The sequence below is a fragment of the Dasypus novemcinctus genome, chromosome 9 (genome assembly GCF_030445035.2).
Source record: "Dasypus novemcinctus isolate mDasNov1 chromosome 9, mDasNov1.1.hap2, whole genome shotgun sequence".
In the NCBI taxonomy this organism is placed as follows: domain Eukaryota; kingdom Metazoa; phylum Chordata; class Mammalia; order Cingulata; family Dasypodidae; genus Dasypus; species Dasypus novemcinctus.
This window is the reverse complement of record NC_080681.1, coordinates 21,763,480-21,784,025: the sequence shown is the minus strand read 5'-3', so window position 1 is coordinate 21,784,025 and position 20,546 is coordinate 21,763,480. Positions and strand designations below refer to the sequence as shown.

General features: G+C 32.7%; 1 protein-coding gene across 2 annotated transcripts in view; it reads right to left on the bottom strand.

Moving 5' to 3' along the window:
- Window positions 1–4,600: 4,600 nt before the first annotated feature.
- Window positions 4,601–20,546, bottom strand: part of COL11A1 (collagen type XI alpha 1 chain) — a 206,312-nt gene continuing 190,366 nt past the window's right edge. For both annotated transcript variants that reach the window (XM_004481221.4, XM_058303110.2), the window contains 10 exons: window positions 17,618–17,671; window positions 16,676–16,783; window positions 16,101–16,154; window positions 15,970–16,005; window positions 15,820–15,873; window positions 14,417–14,666; window positions 11,786–11,898; window positions 10,399–10,467; window positions 7,837–8,070; window positions 4,601–6,268 (listed from right to left, as the gene is read on the bottom strand). In XM_004481221.4, the coding sequence (XP_004481278.2) occupies window positions 6,122–6,268; window positions 7,837–8,070; window positions 10,399–10,467; window positions 11,786–11,898; window positions 14,417–14,666; window positions 15,820–15,873; window positions 15,970–16,005; window positions 16,101–16,154; window positions 16,676–16,783; window positions 17,618–17,671 (1,119 nt within the window). In that variant the 3' untranslated portion in view covers window positions 4,601–6,121. The remainder of the gene's footprint in view (window positions 6,269–7,836; window positions 8,071–10,398; window positions 10,468–11,785; window positions 11,899–14,416; window positions 14,667–15,819; window positions 15,874–15,969; window positions 16,006–16,100; window positions 16,155–16,675; window positions 16,784–17,617; window positions 17,672–20,546) is intronic.

Genomic DNA, 20,546 nt, shown 5'->3' with positions numbered 1-20,546 from the left:
GAACCCCCTATATTTTTTTATGTAACATTTCATGTAATCTAGAAATCTTTTAAAAATAAATAAAAATTATATTTAAAAAATGAAATTTTAGCAGTTATTTGTTTTTAAATGTATGCTTTCTGTGGTTGGTAATACATAAGAATCTTTTTTTATACAGGAGACAGGCACTTTACTCATTTTTATAAACTTGAATTGTTAAGCACTCATAATTTATTTTTCTATCTAATCTTTATAGAAGAATATGAGATACAATAAGAGATACAAAGCCTACTGTAGAGTTGTGACAAATTTTATTCACTGAGACTTGGCAGATCTTTAGATTTCAGTAAAAATAAGATTTCATTTATGCAGTGTTTTGATATATACTCATAATGGCTAGAAAACTATAACCCATTTTAAGATACATCCAGTCCTTGTCTTTGAAATATTTTTAAATGGTAGAGGTATTTCTTTTATCAAATTGTTTTATTCTTGTCCCTTCCTCTTAAGTCATGTCATGTAGCTATTATACCCCTAATACAAATCCATATTATCTCCTACTTAAAATTTTTCGATAACCTCTTAGCACTTGGTTTCCCATTATCTAACCCGTCTCAAAGATCCGTTCAGGATAAACTGCCTATTATGTTGGTTCTGAGGACGCTGCCAAAAGCCATTCTAAGCATGAGTTTCATCGTGACTTTGCCTTACTTAAAAATCAAAATCCATTCCTTAATTATTATCTGTTGTATTTTACTCAGACTTCTTTGCCTGATTCAAGTCATTATAACCCAACCCTAAACACGAGCCTTGGCAATATTGCCAACCCGTGATTCCACTAATGGTTCTTCATCAGATCCTTGTCCTCTTCAGGTCATGTCCACATATGCCTTCTGAATTATTTCATGGGTTTCCTATTTAAAGAAGTCTTGTTTCCTTCTTCCAAACACACACACACACACACACACACACACACACACACCCCTAAGCTCCATTAATTCTTAGAGACCTACTCCAGTTCCATCTTCTTCATGAAACATTCTTATAAACAGCACATACTGCTTTCAATCCTCTGTGCTGCTATACAATTAGAATTTTGACAATAAGCTGTTTTTCAGATGTGATAACTTTATCTCTTCTACTGGATTCTAAAGCAGAGCATAGTGCTTACACCCCTTATAGTAATTCTTGTGAAATACTAACTTACTTTTTGGTAGAAACCAGTTCTCATGATGGTGCTAAACCACAAACTTGATCGAACTTTTATTTAAATGGTCATCAAGTTTTCTGGCATTGACATTATATGATTCAATGTATCTTCACATTGAGTTTTAATCTCATTAGCTCAATCTAAACATCTCAATATCTCAATTTAAATATCTTTAGAAGATCTTCATTAAAAATTGAGATGAGATTCTTAATTTAACCAAAAATCTAAAATCAGAATTCTACTTACACTAGTTATGTTGCTTTCTCACTTCTTGCTAATCAGTTAATATTTTCATGTTTTGTTGTTATTCTTTATTTTTTTCCACTTATTTTTTTCAACAATGATGTAAAAATCTCTACAGTTTTGCAGGGGTGACTAGATATTTATGTTATTTAACAAATCAATTTAGTTTCTTCCTATTTAGTTGAGACACTACAAAGCTGCATTAAAACATATTTCAGTAATTTTATATACATTTTATCTTATAGAATGGTTACTATAACAGCAATTTTTATTCAGTATATTTATTTTTCCTGAAATAGGTAAGATGTCCAAATCCTTAAGGAATTGGCTTTTGTTATGTGTTGCCCTGAGGGATCTACAAATGTGTTTTTGCATATTTTTTTGGTAATCTGTTTGTTCCACTTAATTCAAACTCTGGTCATGTCATATAGAATTGGGCACAGATTACATTTCAGGTGAATTTTCCTTTGTGCCTGGAAAATACTCATTTCCCTCTGTGAGAAAAAATAAAGCAGCAAAACATTTCTTTACACCAGAAGGGCCATCATATGATGGTGAATTAAGCTGCGAGACTCTATGGACTTACTTTTTCCTAGGTTGTAATTGGAATCAGACTTGCTACAGGGACCAAAGTGTTTCCTTTTTAATTTTGTCAAGAGGCAAATCTTCCCATTGTGGAATAAAGACCTACTTCATTATTTTCTTATAGACATAGAGGAAATGTAAAAATAGGATTTAAAAAATTTTTGACTTTATGTAAATAGTATTATAAGCATGTCATTATAAAATTATTATAGGCTAAGTTTCAGTTCCTGTTGCATAAAATGCTTCTAAAATTATTTTAGTTTATATTTGCAGAGGCAAAGGGTTAACAGTGGGTCTATAACTCTTTTCTCTTTCTGTTTTGACCTTTCCCAATCTCCTTAGAAATACTGACTGATGGATTTACTAGATAGAGTTGAGTAGAGATCATGAAGGGGTTGCAACATACTGATTATTGAACTTAGAATGCTTTTAGCATAATATTTTGCTAGGAGATTTTTATTGTAAATATTCATGCAATCTATGGATTTATGGGTTGCAGCTCCACTCAAGAATGGAAATTAGTCATATAGCCATTTATGGGACTATCAAGGCAGAAAAGTTGAAAGATTCCCAAAACTACTAAACTCATCTTTATGAAAGCACAACACATTCCGATACATGGTAGGGGACTTGAAAAGCTGTATCTGATAAATTCTAGGATCTCCAGATATTATATATGCTATTATGCTTTGTTTTTTCCTTTGCAAATCATTCATAAAGCTTATTTTATGTCCCTGACTATACGGGCCTTTGCGATCACGCAATTTGTTAGTGTTTTATTTTTTAAAAATTAAATCGTTAAGATAGGTAACATATGTGTTATTATCTTCAATTTAGAATGGAAGGAACTTTCACTATGGGGATAATAGTGACAGGAATCTAAAGCAGTAGCAACTATATATTTAGTTCATAGTATATACCAGACAGTGTGCTAGGCCCTTAAGTAACTCATTTATTTTGCAATTAATCATCTACCATGCAGAAGACAATTTAATGTGAAACTAATAAAGCTTAAACTTTAGGACCCTTCATTGCATGTGCTCCATCTAAGACTTTGAGAGAGTTCCTAGAATTATGATTACATGATCATATGATTTGAAAATATTCTCAAAGTAAGATATGTTGACCATGATCAATTAAGCACATTGTTTTGCCACTCCAAATTCTCTTTGGCATTCTTCTTGTTTTGGGGGGTGCTAAATGAGACAGCAAGGGGGAAATTCAATTAGAAATGCAGTAATCTTGGGTTTGAGGGGTATATTTGAATGTTGGGATATATAATTTTATGTCTTGCAGCCAATTTTGCATATAATTATCGCCAGCAATCCCAGTGTAGGAATGGCTTTCTGGAATACGCCCATCACCCATAAGCAACGATGACAAAAAGGTACAAGGACATAGTTTGTGTCACAACATGCACATGTCTTAACAGTGCCCACAACCTGAAATCCATCAGCATTAGAGGAGAAACAAGATTTGAACTAATGCTTGCTAATGAAACAATATGAAACCGAAACATCTTTAAGCTACTAAGAAACATTTCTATTTAGTTTGTTAAGAAACTTATTCTTTCTACAGAAAATTAAATTATAAAACTTTCATATGCAAAGTCACTCAAAGAGATTTTCAGGCAAAACAATATAGGATCCAAATATCACAAAGGCCCTTGCAAAAGTTAGTAAAACCAATGTTATTTTCCTAGATTTTTGCTATTTTTGGTACTGGTATATTTTATAAATTAATAATTTTTTGTCATGGATTTACCCATTTTAATTAGGTATTCCTGTATTTTATTTTTGAAATTTTGCATTATTTTCTTAAATGGAGTTACAACAAATTTTATGAAAATTCAGGCCTAAGACCCACCCCTAATTGTAAGGTCAATATTATTGTCCATATTTTATACTTGAATAACTTATATATACATTGGACAGGCCTAGAATGTCTTCTACTGGCTTCTACTCAATTCCATAGAGCTGCCCTTGCCCAAATTAAATCAATTATAAGGGATTGAGAAAATATCAAATGCTATAAAGTAAACCATATCCACATGTTAAAAGAATTGAAAAGGATAGTTCATTACATTATTTGTCCATTCTTCCTATTGAATGCCAAATTTAATGTTATTTTATTTAAAAGCCCACATAACACTGCTTTCCAAAAAAAAACTAATTGCTTTATGGAAAATATTACTCCTTGTTGACATACTTTTACTAAAGTAAATTATCCAATGAATAGAATCCCTTTAGATGAAAAATACTGTTGTATGTATAATTTACAGCCTATAATTCAAATAAAATTTCTAGGACTATTTTTACTTCTGAAATTATGAAGCAGATGTTTGAGACTTTTTAAAACGTTTAATTATAAAAATATCTTTTTGAAATTTTAAATAAAATTTACATTTGTTTAGTATTTCCATAAGGTGTTTACTATTTTACACATGTGGGGAATTAAAACAACTTATCATTGAAGGGTAAAATATAAAACTTTTCTAATCTGGATGGTCAAGAAACAGAATTGAAAGCCTTTTCTGAAATAGAGAATAATTTGGTATTAGTTAAGAAAGAGAATGACCAATCCAGGTAGACAGATTTGAGTTTATTTATACGATTCATATCTTCTTTTTGGAAAGGACATTTACAAACGTGATTTCAAAAATAAAAGAAATTCTGAATGACAACTGTTCACTTTTTAATTTCAATATTACAAGCTTGCTCTTTTGTGATAAAGGTTCCAGTGGAATCTGTTATCAATTAATTTAACACTTTATATAAGAAATTATAAAACACAATTATTTTCCAGTCTTACATATATTACTTAAAAATAGATACAATGGTTAGGTTGTAATTTTAAAATTTTACTTCTATTTCAAGCTACCTGAAAGAAAAGACCTTAGTTGAAAAAACTGCTTTGTCTTGAAAAAGTATGCCTTTTAAAACAAGCACTGTTAGTAACAGTACACCCATATGTTATTTAGCAATTAGGTAGGTTAAAAGATGTATGAAATTATCTTGAAAGAAAAGAAGTAATATTTATGCGGTTCATAAGATAATATTTGAAACTATTATTATATGCAGCTTATTACCAAATTCAAGTTGATTAAAAATCTGACATTGCACAAATTCATAAATAATTAGTTTCCATTTTTAATATTAATCTCCATTATCGAAGCGCACTAAAAACACTGAGATGAGATAAGGCAGAGAAAAATTTTCACATCTGTTTGTTTGCTTGATGGAGGCACTGATTTGTTAAAATAGCTTCTCATTCACATTTTCCTGTCCAAAAATATAAAGTTGCTTATTTTCCACATATACAATTATTCTGCAAAATCCTGGATTCTGGGAAGAAAAAGTTTGAGGTATAGCATTGAAAAAAGCAATATAAGATATGATACTTTGGCTGATGACTGTCAGCAGTGAAGAGTTTCTCTGAGTGTGCTTCTGAAAGTCTTCAGGTTTTTGCCCTCTGAGATTTTTGTTGGCGAATTCAAATAACTGAACTCTTCAACATCAATATATACAAAGGCATTTTATTATAAATCAAAGAAAGGAAATTAGAAGTCTTCAGAAATTACAACTTTATTTTTTCATAGTACATATATTTATTGCCATCATAGTTCTGTCAATTTCATAAAATTAGAGTCAGATGGAATTTAGAGACACGTGCAAGTTTTGGAAATGGACACATAGATAACAGTATAGAACTGTACATAAAATAATTACAATTTATTAAACACAATGTTTTAGCACATCCTTAATGGATGGTAGTGAGCACCATATCTTTTATGAATATATACTTTTCTCTTATATTTTTCCTACAGCACCAAAGAAATCCAAATAGAAAAGGAGAGATGAGAACTGGGGAATCATTAATCAGCCCTGTTTTCTAGTTCAGCCACACTATCTTATAAACTTTATGATTTTCATAGCCTTAGTCATGTGTTTCTTCCCCTGCAAGGGCATAAACATTTCCTAAGTGGTACATATGTACCAGGTTGCTTTCTATACCATCCTTACTCAAAACTTGCATGTGGCATAAAATGGGTCGGTGGCACCAAGGTAAATTTTTTGTTGGTTTTATATGTTCTTTGTACTAATCTTAGCCAAGAAAACAAGCAGCGCCAACTTCAAATCCAAACTTCTGATTCTGATCACCAAAGTCATTGATCATTACATCAACGACAGGTACTTGATCAATTTTTGGTGTATTGATTTCAATCACAGTCTTTCCATATCCTTTTCTGGACTGTAAAATTAAGCAGAAATAAAAAATTACACACACGGCCATTTCACATTTTTTAAACACATTTTTTTTTTTCTAAATCCTCTAGGCAGATGAGGGAGAAGAGAGTTAAATTTTCCATCATCAACCTATTTAACTCTAGTTATAAAACTGATGTTACAAGCATTTTAAAATGTTGAGTAACAATTACATTTAAAACTTAACTGTAATTATTTAGGGTTTTTTTTTTTAAGATTTATTTTTATTTATTTAATTCCCCTCCCCTCCCCGTTTGTCTGTTCTCTGTGTCTCTTTGCTGCATCTTGTTTCTTTGTCCGCTTCTGTTGTCGTCAGCGGCATGGGAAGTGTGGGCGGCGCCATTCCTCGGCAGGCTGCTCCCTCCTTCGTGCTGGGCAGCTCTCCTTATGGGTGCACTCCTTGTGTGTGGGGCTCCCCTACGTGGGGGACACCCCTGTGTGGCACGGCACTCCTTGCACGCATCAGCACTGCGCATGGGCCAGCTCCACACGGGTCAAGGAGGCCCGGGGCTTGAACCGCAGACCTCCCATGTGGTAGAAGGACGCCCTAACCACTGGGCCAAAGTCCATTTCCCTATTTAGGTATTATACTTGAATGTTGTCCACAACTGAAAAGAATTCTATTTGGTTGATAATATATTTTAATATGATAATTGATATTGTACTGGACCATACCCTAAAGTAAATACTTACCATCATAATTATAACTAAGATATGATGCATTCAAATTTTTACAACAAAAAATGAATACAGTATAGGAATTATAATTGAGGAGTTCAAAAGTCAAAACATTTCTGCTATATATTAACTTTAAGAATATTTATCAATACATTAATATTAGCAAATTCTTCAAAAACGCTTGACCCTTTAATACTTTATTTTCTTTGTTCTACTTGTATTCCACTCATTTTGTTGAAAGCATGAGCCTCCTTATTTGTAAGTGTAACTTTTATTCAGCCCTCTATATTCATCTGAAGGAATAAGCTTTTTAGGGTATAATGTGTCATTTTCTTATATGAGTCATCTTCACATATGTGTGAAGAAGGTAGACTAAAAATTACAAAACAATAATAGTAGCTCCCCAAAACTGATACAAAATATTACCAATTCTACAAACTCCTTATAAACAAAGTTCAGGGATGAAAATTATCTATGGTATAACATTGATCCCTTTATTTTTCAGTTCAGCATCTTAGATTAAGGTGGCAAATGAAGTAGAGTTTTTGTTTTCAGTACTGTTTCTTTACATTTCAAAAATAAGTAGTTATAATAGTATTAAAGGCTAGAACAAACTCCATAAAATAACACATGATCTAAAATTCCCTTGTATTAAAAATGTGTCTGCATATGCATTTCAGAATTTGTTTGTGTGTGTGTGTATGCACGTGTGTGTGAATACTGGTAGTTTCTAATATGTTAATTTAGCAATTAATGTCATCAAATCTTAACAACTGGTTCATTTCATGAAAGAAATATGGCTTAAACTAAACTGAGATGGTCACATGCTACTGTAACTCTCTGTGAAAGGAGAAAGCAAGCAGAGATTAAACTCACCGCACAGCCATCATATAGTGCTTTGATGTAAGGGTTGTTGTCATAAGACATCTCCTCATCATTTGATCCCAGGAACCGAAGTGCTTTGTCATAACTTCCAGATGACATATCATACCACGCTGCTGACTGATGACAGTGGTAGGTGAAATTTTGCCTAGCAGAGGCAGTCAGCAGTTTCAGGAATGTCATTTGCACCATATTAATAGAATTGCCTTCAACATCTAAATATGAAAGCTAGGAATAAATGAATAAAAAAGCATGTAAAAATTCTTTTCCTTTTTTATACTATAAAAGAATTAAATCACTGCTGGCAGTGAACTGTGATCCCAGAAGCATGTATAGACCCAGAATCAATAGACCCATTTTTACTTAAGGGGAAAAAATGTGCATTTGAGGTCAGAAAACCCAGAGATACAATTACATGAAATCAGGATTGTCTCCCCAACAGTTACATAAGTGCTGTTTCTATTTGGAAAAGTCACTTTATCTCTTCCTAACTCATAAAAATTGGAAAACCTGTTTTTATTTTCAAAACAATGTTTCATTATAATTGTGTCTTAAAAAATATAGTGGTAAAATAGTGAAACAATGAAAACTGGATCTCAGAACAATGCAAAGGCTGTTTGTGTTTTTGTTGTTGCTTTTTCCTATTTTTTTGAAACTGCATAACTTACCTATTCTAACCATTTTTTTACCTATTTTTTTTTTTGGTGGGAGGAAGGGGACAATGGTGGGTTGAATGTGGTCCTCACAAATGTTATGTACACGTATGTCCTAATCCCCGGGTGTAAATGCTACTTTATTTGGAAATAGGGTCACTGCAGATGCAATTAAGTTAAGGATCTTGAGATGGGGATATTATCATCGATTATCAGGGTGGATTCTGAATTCAATGACAGGTATCCTTATTAGAGAAAGGCAGAGGGAGATCTGAGACAGAAGAATTTAAGACATAGGCACAGAAAAGAGAAAGTGATGCAAGGATGAAACAGGATATTGGAAGGATGTGGCTGCAAGCCAAGGAATGCTAGTGGCCACCAGAGGCTGGAAGGCAAAGTATAGGTTCTCCTCTAGAGCTCTGAAGTGAGTATGGAACTTGTGACACCTGGATTTGGGCTGAATGGCCTCCAGACCTGAAAGAATTAATTTATTTTGTTTTAAGCTAAGAAGTTTGTGGTAATCTGTAATAGTGGCCATAGGAAACTAATACAGGGGCCATGGTCATCTAAGGTCTTTTTGATCTTCTGAATTTCAGGACAGACTCTGCTTATTTGCCTTCCCCTCTTAGACAGTGAGTTTATTCATCACCAAACCACTGGCACCAGGCATAATGTCTGAGACAACACTAGCTAATATTTCTTGACCTAATCAAAAATTATTCTTACTCATAGCAGAAAAACAGCCTGAATTGTAAATTATTAAAAATATGTCTCATTCCACCCTTTTCATAAATTGTTTTAATTGGGTATGACAAACATCTGGAATTAGCTAAAACATATGAACCCAAATTTTAAAAGGAAAAAATTCACCTAGTTATAAATTTAGTCAATATAAAGGTTGTTATCTGTGACTTTCTTCCTTAAAAATGATTTTACTTAGTCCTTACAGATTAACAGATCATATGATGAGGATTTTGTGAGACTGGATGATAAAATCTATTTGGAAAATGCATTCTAAGGAAAACAATACAAAATTTAAAAATAATTAAAACACACACAGTTCTATCTTTTTATGCATTTCTATTTCATGCACAGATAAAACAAACATAGCTATTTAATATGCAACTAGAAGACTGAACTTGAAAATTATAGGTCAAACAGAAATTCAACAAAACACAGCAAAACATTAACTAATGTAAGTAGGTTCATGTAAGAATAATAACTGGATAAATAGTTGTTAATGGAAATGAAAATTGACTTTTAAAGAAAACTGACTTCCTCTAATAAAAATATTTTATATTTTAAACACATGGATCTTTTTAATAGCTTTTAAATATTAATTTATTTTTGGCATATAATCTTAATATATGTCTAGATAATTATTGAGAGTGAACAGGCAATTATTTAGAAATAGCTAAGCAAAAGTGCTGGGAATACAAATAAAAGGTCAATAAATTCACTGTATTTCCATATCTAACAATAAGCAAAAACACAGCACATTACCAAATTCTTCATTGAAATGGCGAACTAAGGTTAAATTAGGTTTCAAGTAGACAGAAAATAAAATAGTTGGAGTTAGAGATCCTAAATGGATATTATTTCTTCCACATCTGATATTTCTAACAAAATCCTTTTTATGATTTGTATTTCAGAAACTTAATGAACTGCATACTTGAGCATATTTTTTTCCAGTAAATTTAACAAATTTGCATTTACTTGATAGAAAAATTTTAGCCTGTTCTAAAATACCACAGTAGTTTAAGAGATATAGATGGCGCAAACTTCAGAACATATGGAATCTTGCTTAGTACAATTTAGACATTCACAGAATCTAGAGATTAGTAATATGAGTTTCATTTATGAAGTACAAGGTAAACCATTTCATGTTCAGGTAATAACATACCAGTTTTCCTCTCTTAAATTCACTAAACCAGCTTCCTGGTTTCTCTTTTGGCCAAGATGAAATCCTTACCTGTCACGAAGGAACAGGAAAATTAGGAAGTTAAGTAAACATTCTGAATAGTAATGCTTATGTGCATATTAGAAAATTTCATGAGACTGAGAAGATGAAGTGTTTTTATGATGATATCTATCCTGGATTACACAAAATGAGATAACAAAATCTGAGATAGATTGTGTAAATTCCACTTAGTGAAGCTTGAGGCCTTTCTTTCCTATTTTCACAAGTGGTTCAAAAAGGAGGATGAGAAAATAAAACCAAGCTGGTCGACATATCCCAAGGGCATGGTGGAATTCCTTGCCAAAGGAACCCTCACAGTGCCAATCCTCTTCATCCAGCAAGGCTGGCACCCTCAGCATCCATGGCCAAGGGAGGCATTCTGGGAGTATCTAGCCAGTTGTTAAGGGTAGGATGCTATGGAAAAGACATTTTCAGGGAGCATGACTCACTATTCCCTGCTGGGCAGAACAGTTAGGAATTTTTAAATAGATCTGCACTTATTTTGACTTACAACAACCAGCAAAAAATAAGGTCCATAAGGCCTCATTGTGGGGAATTATAGTAATCAGTGTAAGGGGAGGTGTTTTCCATTTCCCCACACTCCTTCAGGGGTCCTTCGCACACTTAATTTGATTCCTAAAAAGATTAGCTACACAAAAAGCAATCTTGCTTTGCCTGAAGGCGTTTCTATGGCTCTGAATGCCCAGAGCATTTACTAAGAAGAATGACATTTATTATAATAAAAAAGACAAGATTCCCTACCTATAGTATGTTTGGATAACATAATTATACTAGTGAAAAATCTTTTATTTTAATAATTTACATTTAACTTTCAAGGTAGAGCTCAAGTATATTGATACTGCTTGCTGGTAATCAAGTAATCTATTTGAAAATACCAGCACATTTAAAAAACATGCAAGCATGGTGAATATTATTATTTTAGATAAAAGACCACTTATTTATAAAATTATATATTATGATCATAATATGCAGCTGTGATCTCTACCATGTGGTATTTGGGCAGAATACTATACATGCACTAAAATTTAAGATTTAGTTGTGCTGTGCCGTGGAAAGCCATAGAATTTTGAAGAGCAAGCAGGTGCATAACAAACACATCTGAGTAAAAAAATAAAGGAGATGAGTATTTGTTAACTCTGTGCATCACATTGGTGCCTTATTCATGTTTATGCAGATGAAATGCTCTAATTACCCTGTAAGAAAAGCAGATAAATGAAAATATGACAGTATAATTTTCTCGTTTAGCTCAATATTGCAAAAACATGGCAGGAACTGTCAACAGTTACCACCAAAACAGATTGGTACTTACTCCTTCAGATTTTTTGTCTGGATAAATGCAAGTTTCACCACCAGATGTAAAATTACAATAAACTTTGAAGGAATCTCCTGAGCAACCTTGGTTAGGATCAATCCAATATTCACCTAAAAGGCAGGAAAAATATGCTATATACAAATTCAATTCTATCAAAAACCGAATGCATTAGATATCAACTTTCATTACAAAAAGAAAATCAAGAAAATTAATGTTCATAGATTTTTTTTCCCCACACAAATCCCTTTTGTGTCTTTGGGCATACTGGAATATATGATGGCTAAATTCATATATTAACTTGGCTAAGTTACAGTGCCCAGTTATTAGGTTAAGAGAGCTCTGGATTGACTACTCCTGGGAGGGTCATAAATGGCTCTGCATCTATAACCAGGTAATTGCATTTACAGCTGACTGCATCTGCAATCAACAAAGGGGACTGCCCTTGGCAATGAGGGGAGTCTCAATCTGAGATTACTACTCTTAATTTTTGATATTTTATATGGTATTAGGAATATATAATTTTGAAGCACATGATAAGCATCATTTTTATCATTCTTTATTCAGTACCAATGTCATTAAATATTTTTTCAGACAATATATTGATATATTAATTATCATACACAAAACTTGGAAGGATATCTTTGTTCAATAAAGTGTTTCAACATTTTATGGATATTATCTCTAATTCATCCCTCTCCCATTCCTGCTGCCATATCCCTAATTTAGTCCATAATCATCTCTTGCCTAGATTTGTTCCATAACTTCCTAAACCTGTTTCCTGGTTCCATCTTGCAACTTTCCAGATCATTTCAAGTCATTATCTAGTTTGTTCACTACTGTTCAATCACAGCAACCTTTTTTTCAGTTCCTTAAAAACACCAACATCTAATCTGCTTCCAAGCTTTGCAAATGCCTCATAATCTTTGCCTGGAATACGCTTTGGATTCTTACTGTGTATGACAAACTTTCTAAGGTGTCAGCTTAATTGTCCCCTCCTTAGATAGTAACATACTATTTATCCAAAATGGACTTACACCCTAATTATCCATGTAACCAGTGACTTTCATATTATCTGTCATAACATACTATTATTATTTTTGATTGATTGTATTTTTTCTTGTCTGAACCATTATATCATAAACAACTTGAGAGCATTCATCCTCTGTTCATCCATGAATCTCTGCATGAAAAGCAATGCCTGGCAAATGTTCAGTGAATAATTATTTAATTATTAATAATTGATGGCATAATCAATTAACACATTAAATAATTAATGAACTAGTTATTGTCCTGAGAAGCACTGGGAACTATAGTTCACAGCGCAACCAATTCCATGGTTCACTGTCTTTTTTTCATGACTGCTATATTCCAATTAATCATATGTTGTTTCATAACTCAGCACATGTGGTCATCTTTTACATTTGATTTTTAATTATGAATGATTCCCTTTCTCATCTGGACCAGAAGTTTAGAAGGTATATAATATAGATATAACATATTCTTTGTATTTTTTTCTGAAATCCATATAAATTCAATAAGAATTAGTGGATTGATCAAGTATATTTAAATTTGTGGTGACTAGAAGGAAAAATTTTCTGGCACAGGCTTACACTAAATTATCTAAATCCTGTGCACACCAGTGTCAGTTAAAAGTAAGATTTTCCATATATATGACTGAGTTAATATAAAAAAATGTATATTCATAAAACATATTATCAATTCAAATACCTTGTATATTAGTTTGCATAGACCTTTAATAATTGCCATGTTTTAGTTTTAACAAGCTTTGCCTGATAAAGATAATGAAATTATTGACATTCTTCAGTTATGGTGGATGTTTCTGATTTGCACTAAACTTTCCTGTCTGTACTGAGTTATTTAGCCCTTAATTCTATCATTCAAATAAGTATTCAGCAGATTATCCTGATTACTATTAGTAAGCAAGCTGCTCAGTTTTTCTGTTTATTTGTGGATCCAGGAAAGGCAAATTTTTGCCCCAAATTATTCCAATTCTTAAATAATTCTTTTCACCAAAAATCATAGCTAAACTGATGGGTGAAACATGATTCGGTTATGCTATTTAATCATGTGAATTTTACTCATATCAAGTTAAAATGAGTTTGGATGTAAATAATAATTACATGGTAATATACGCATAGGTGAGTACACATGATACCCGTTCTGTGGAAGTTACTCGGCAAAATACATTTCTGTAAATTACAATCATCTAAAAATTATCTTGTCATAGTTTGATGAAAATTTACTTATCTAATATTTTCCAGAGAATATCTTGACTCATGCAGAATGTAAATATTTTTTTCTATGAGGCTGGAATTAATAATTATTTGTTTTAATTTTATTTAGACTATATTAAGCATTTTAACTAGAATTAATGAGCTGACAATGTACATTAGTAACTTAGAGGTTTAGAATATTTCTTTTTTTTTTTTTTAATCTTTCTGAAGGACGAGGGCTGTTGGAGGGGCAAAACTACAGGCACCTCTATAGATTTCAGGCCACTAAACCTCTCTCAGGAAACTTCTCTGACTCCTGACCTCGCTAATTCTTCCCCAGCTGTGAGAGGACTCTTCCCCAGTACATTTGTTTTCTTGTGTACTAATAACATACCATCTGGGAAGTCAGGATGGCTAAGTTGCAGATCTTTGCAAGTTCGGGCTGGATTGGTCTGAGTACCCATTGGGAACTTCATATGCTCAATATCTTGTTTCAGAGAATTGAGAGAACCAAATATTTCCTCCATTCCATCCGAATAATCAAGAATATTGTCACCTGCATCTGCTAGCATGCTTTCAGCATGCCTTCTTGTTTTTTTGGGTGACAAGATTGGCAAAGGTTGAATGACTTCACCAGGTGGACCCTGTAAAAGAGATAATGTATGCAAACTTGTTTCCTAAAGTAAAATATTCTGCAGATTTTAGTTGTTTTGAGTTAATCATTGTTCTTAGAAATCAAAGTTGGTTTATCTTTGTGATGTTTTCCTTAATACCTATAAACTCTATGTATAAGACATGTGCACATAGTTTATGTGCGTGTCTATTCTTTATAAGGAACCTACTGGGAAATTTTGAGGTAGTTACACAAATAGATGATTTCTAGCCATGTATCTATACAAGCAATATAGCACAGAGTTGTAAAGTGCAGATATTATAATGTTACTCTCTTATTTATTAATTAGTCATTATTTACACGTTCTGTCTCTGCAACTAGATTTTGAAATCTCTGAGAATTAATACATTTTAGACTTACCCTTTCAACCACTGTCATACCCACACAATAGCTCTGCTATTTACAAACACTATGATATGCTTTCACCATTTCTATTCATTTCCAAAGATTTACAAACAACATTTTTGCCAATTCTGCACAGATTAACCTTCAGCTTTCCATTCTTTACACTCATTCTACAAATATTTATAACTTAATGGACTTAAAGGCAATACAGACTTGAATTTATACTTGTGCAATAATAGAGCTAATCTAAATAATTAAACCATATAGCTGGAAACACTTAAAGAAAGGAGACTGACATTTCTTTACATACAGATCAGTATTTTAATTCTACCAATTAGTAGTTATGTAATCGAGGAAACATGTAAAATGTCTGTATTAATAATTGGAGGTTATTATTATCACTATGTGCAATAGGATATAAATGTCAAACACCTGAACTTTTGTCTTTATTCCTATTATCAGATATAAATATATCTTTGTGGGCTACAATCATTTAGCTTCATTAAAGAATGACATACAATTATATGATTCTTTTGAAAAACCAATACACAAGACTATTATATAATTATGGTATCTTCTAATTTAAAGGGTGAAAACAATGAAAACATAAGTATTGGCTGGGCAACCTGATCTCTTGATAGATGGAGTTATCATTTCCTACAAAGTTAGCACTCTTGACTGAATGAACTTTTTTTATTCCATCCAGGAAATTCAGAGAAAGCCTCGGCAGTATCAGGATGCTATTTGTTAGAACATCACATTGGTTAACATGCACTTACTGGAGGCCCAGGAGGCCCTGGAAGACCACCGTCACCCTTCTGGCCAGCAGGTCCCTGCCAAAAAGAGAAAGAAACAAGACTTAACTCATGAAAAAAGCCTTTGACTAGATGTCATCGAAAAATTAAAATGCCAATGGGTGATGTACTTACACTAGAACCTTTGTTACCCTTTGGACCTTGAGGACCCTAGAAAATGCAAAGAAAGAGGTACAGATAAAAATCTGTAAATGTGCATCTCTTCGGTATATTTGTAAGTGGACTCTCTCTTGTCTTGTACTTACTGGTAAGCCTGGAGGACCAGGTGGGCCCAAGGGACCAGCAGGACCTGGAATTCCCTAAAGAAAAAATTGTCCAATTAAAGATTTCATTACCACGACAGCTTTTTCAGGTTTTACATAAGACAATAACACACACTGCAAAATTCAGAGAACTAAAGAATATGTGGAATAGCCTAAGAACTTTCCATTATGAATCTGAAAAGCAACTTTTGCATAGTAAAGAGAATTGTGTTTTTCCCAGTTTGCTGCAAAGCTTTTTTGTTTTATATATCCTTATGTCCCTTCATTCCTCAGAATAATGACTTATATGTGATGGGAGTCAATAAATGGTTGTATAATGATTTATTGAACTGCAATTTTTATGACTACCACTTTAAATCTTATTTTTCATTTACTCTAATGTTAAATAAAATTCCCTTTTTGAAAAATCCACTCACTTAACAAGATCAGAATAGAAACCCTCAGAATTACAACCTTTTTCATGCCTCAAGTAATATGTGCTGTGTGCATGTGTGCGTGTGTTTGTGCGTGTGAATTACTGGAAAGGAGTAGGAAACAACAGCTATGTTGTTGCTCACCCCATCCCCCTTTGCTCCGGGAGATCCTTGCGATCCGGGGAGTCCTCTGTCACCCTTTTCACCTTGTTCTCCCGGAGGGCCAATGAGGCCAATTAAACCAGGATGACCCTTTGGGAAGGCAGAGAAAATGTCGTAATAACATATAAAAATAACCATGCCATTAAGATCCAGTCATCAAATTTCTGTGCATTAAATCCTTGAGACATAACATTTTTAAAACCATAAATAAGAAATGTTTGAAATAAGTCCTTCCTGAATGGAAGGGACGGTTAAGAACCTCACACTTCCCTTCAGCAGTAGCATATCCTGCTATTATTCAGTGAGGCCTTGAATTTGGGTTCAGGGTATGATGGATCAAAATGCTTTTCCAAAAATATTATCTTCAGTTTTGCAGTTACTTAATTAGAACTCCCTCAACTAATAAACCAATAAGGAGCATATGCAATATTGGTGACATAAACAACCAAATATTCATTATTTTAATAAACATTATACTTCATATGAAATGATTTCTAATTTTCAGAGACTCTGCAATCCTCATAGACTTTTGAGATTTAAAAATAATCCAAACAATATTAATACCATTCTGAAAATGGCTTATTTTCTTTATTTTGTTGAACTCAGCATACATTCTGGGAGATCATATTTATTTTCATGTTTAAAAATGTAAAAATGGGCATTTTGTTTTCCCATCTGCTTATTTGCTGAAGTTATTTTAGTATAAACATATGCTATCTCCATATGGTTCCTATGTGGAAACATTGACAAGATGGTACATTTTTACCTATTATTTTGCATATTTTCCCCTTGAATACATCTGGGACTCTGAAGATTGGCAGCTTTTTTCATCATTTGAAATTTCCTTTTCAGCGATTCTGATCTGCAAAAATCCTTGCCTCTGCTACCAGAAAATCAAAATCATAATACATTTTTTTCTCTCACCTTTTCACCCTTGGAACCAGGATCACCTTTGAGACCAGGTAAGCCAGGAGGTCCCTAAATGATGACAAAAACAAACATATAATAGAGCAGGTATGAATTAGAGAATTATCTTGTTATTCATGGGGCTATTTTGTTTTTGGAAATCTGGCAATGTTAAAAAATAGTAATGATCAGCATTAATTTATTTTTCAGGATTCTAAATAACATTATACATTAAAACACTCAGGTTTAATCTATCTGTAACCAAATATTTGTACCCATATTTGCATGTCTGTGGATTTTGTAGAATAAGAATATAACATCTGTGCATACTAATTTGAAACTGGGGCTCTGTAAGGCTGCTAGTCTGTGATCATTTTTTTTCCACATTCTGATCTCAGTTCCTAATGCCTGTTCAATGGAAAATAGCTTTTACTATTATTCCATGAAAGAGTACACAATAATCAAAACAATGTTTTAAATATATGGTGTGCCTCACAGTCTGCAAGATTATTTTAATGATGCATCATCAATATTCACAGTAATGTTGATGAACTAGCTATTTATGTCCTTTCTACTTGTGAGAAATTTACTCATTTAATTTCCAAGGGGCATGGCTGGGATGGAAACCTGGTCTCTGGTTTCAAGTCCAAAAATTCTTTCATGGTATGATATTGAACTCCTTAGAATGACAGAGTAGACCAAAGAGAAAATGGTGCTACTCAGAGAGGCAACTCAAAGGACATTCCAGAATAGCAGTAAGGCAATTAAGCAAAAGACTAAACATGATGCATCTCAGAGGTTATGGGTTGATTGAGATGCTAAAAGATTTGAGGGGGAAATGATTCTATGCAGAAAACAGGAGAAATCACAATACACATAGTTTAACTTGGTTAGCAGAAGAGTTGGGGACAAAAGAGACTGTCAAAATTTCTAGAATTTTTAACCCAAATCCCTACACAAGAGTCAAAAATGACCTCACTAACTGATACGATGGAGGCTTTTGATTATCATTATGTAAATATTTCAGAACATGTCATTTGTTGATTTTCTTTCTTAATAATTATTGCTTGAATGTCAAGGATGCCAGAAAGATCAAGCAGACCAAATAATTAGGTTTCCAAGTAGATAGTAAGAACCAAAAGGACTGGGAGAAACAATTCATGCTATAGATTACCATATAATTATAGATTACCATATAGACTGGGCTCATTACCTAACATTGACTAGGCTTTTTCAGTAAAAGGAATGTGACATCATTCCTTTTATTGAAAAGAAGCAGAAATCCAGAAATTTATTAACTTTTTAAGATCACAAATCTTGCCAAAGGAAAAGCCAAGAATTTTAAGCCAAGTTTCATGAATTGGCCCAAGGCTCTTTCATCATATTACAAAATTAAGCACATTAAAAGGTGGTTTTTATCTGATTAATCTTGTGTGGTGTTCCTTCCTGGCTGCTCACTGGACTTTTAAACAAAAATTCTTAAGTTTTAGAAAACCTTGTAATAGTTGGAGCTTTTTAGTCTTTTCCTAATTAAACTCCCAACATGGTATTTTTGGCCATAATGTCTGAACAAGATTTCTTATCTAAATGATTCAAAAATTTAACAATAAGCCCTCTTACTTTTTTCATGTAAATGAAAACTCTATTTTAATAGTTTAACTGTTGTTATATAATCTAAGGTAAAGGCATTTAGCCTTTTATATAAATTATATTTTTGTGAAAAACATAACACGATGTAACAACTAATTCCTAACGCCACCCCCACCATAGAAATATCCATGTTAATGACTTTTTAATAAACATTTTCACCTACAACTTAGCGCGACCCAACTTTTCTGAAGGTAATACAAAATTAGGTCCCTGTTCTGAAATTATACTGAGTAAAACTATGTATGCAACAGCTTTCAGAAGAAGTGTAACTGACATTAAAAGATGATTTTTAAATATGTGGTTCATGGAATTAGGGGGAAGAAAATGTTACAAAATGTAAGCGACTATTGCCTGCAATATGTAATGCACTAAGCAACAAAGGCAAAATATTCATACAGTTTCTCTGTGAGTTACAATATATGAATTAAAATTTCAACAATACATTTGAACATATCATTTGGAAAGCAAATTGCTTTAAAATCTGAGAAACACTGCTCTGTGGCACAGCGTACCAAATCGGTAAAACTATTCAGTAAATTAGAAGAGCAAACAGAATCTCATTTGTGTTAAAATAAAACATTACCTACAGAGTACTATTAGCTTAATAAATTTGCAATTAAGGAAATACATTTTGCATCTACATTTTTCGGGTATCTTCAGAATGCCTTGTATCATCATTTGGAAAATGATGTTTCTCAATAGCATATATGTAGTGGAAAATAAAAATGAGTAATGGAAACAATCAAATAATTTCTTGAAGTCATATCACCACCAGTGTTGAAAAAAGCATGAAAAATATTTCATATAAAATGTAATTGAATTAAAGGACCATATCTTATACAGGTAGCAGAAACCATTCTAGAATATTGATTAAAATGGACATATGTCCTAAAAAATAAATACATTTTCTAGATTAAAAATATGAAACTATTTAAAGAGGCTGGCCTTATTCTTTCTTCACTTGTTGTATTATTCAACCTCTCGGGCAAATTATAACATTTTATGGAATTTTTGTTATAAGTGGGAGAACTGACAGGGATGTTGCTTGCAGGGTATCAATATATCAATCACTATTTCACTCAGACTCTCAAGTCTACCACTCACAGGTTGGATAATCTTGCATGTATTACTTATAATCTCTGAGCCTTATCTATAAAAGTACTCTAACAATAATGTCTCTGTCATAATATCGTTAGAATGATAAGAAACCATCAATATAAAAACACTGCATAATCAACAAAGCATAATACAAAGGTTATTATTGCCTTTACTTTTAGATATGCTGCAGAGAAATAAC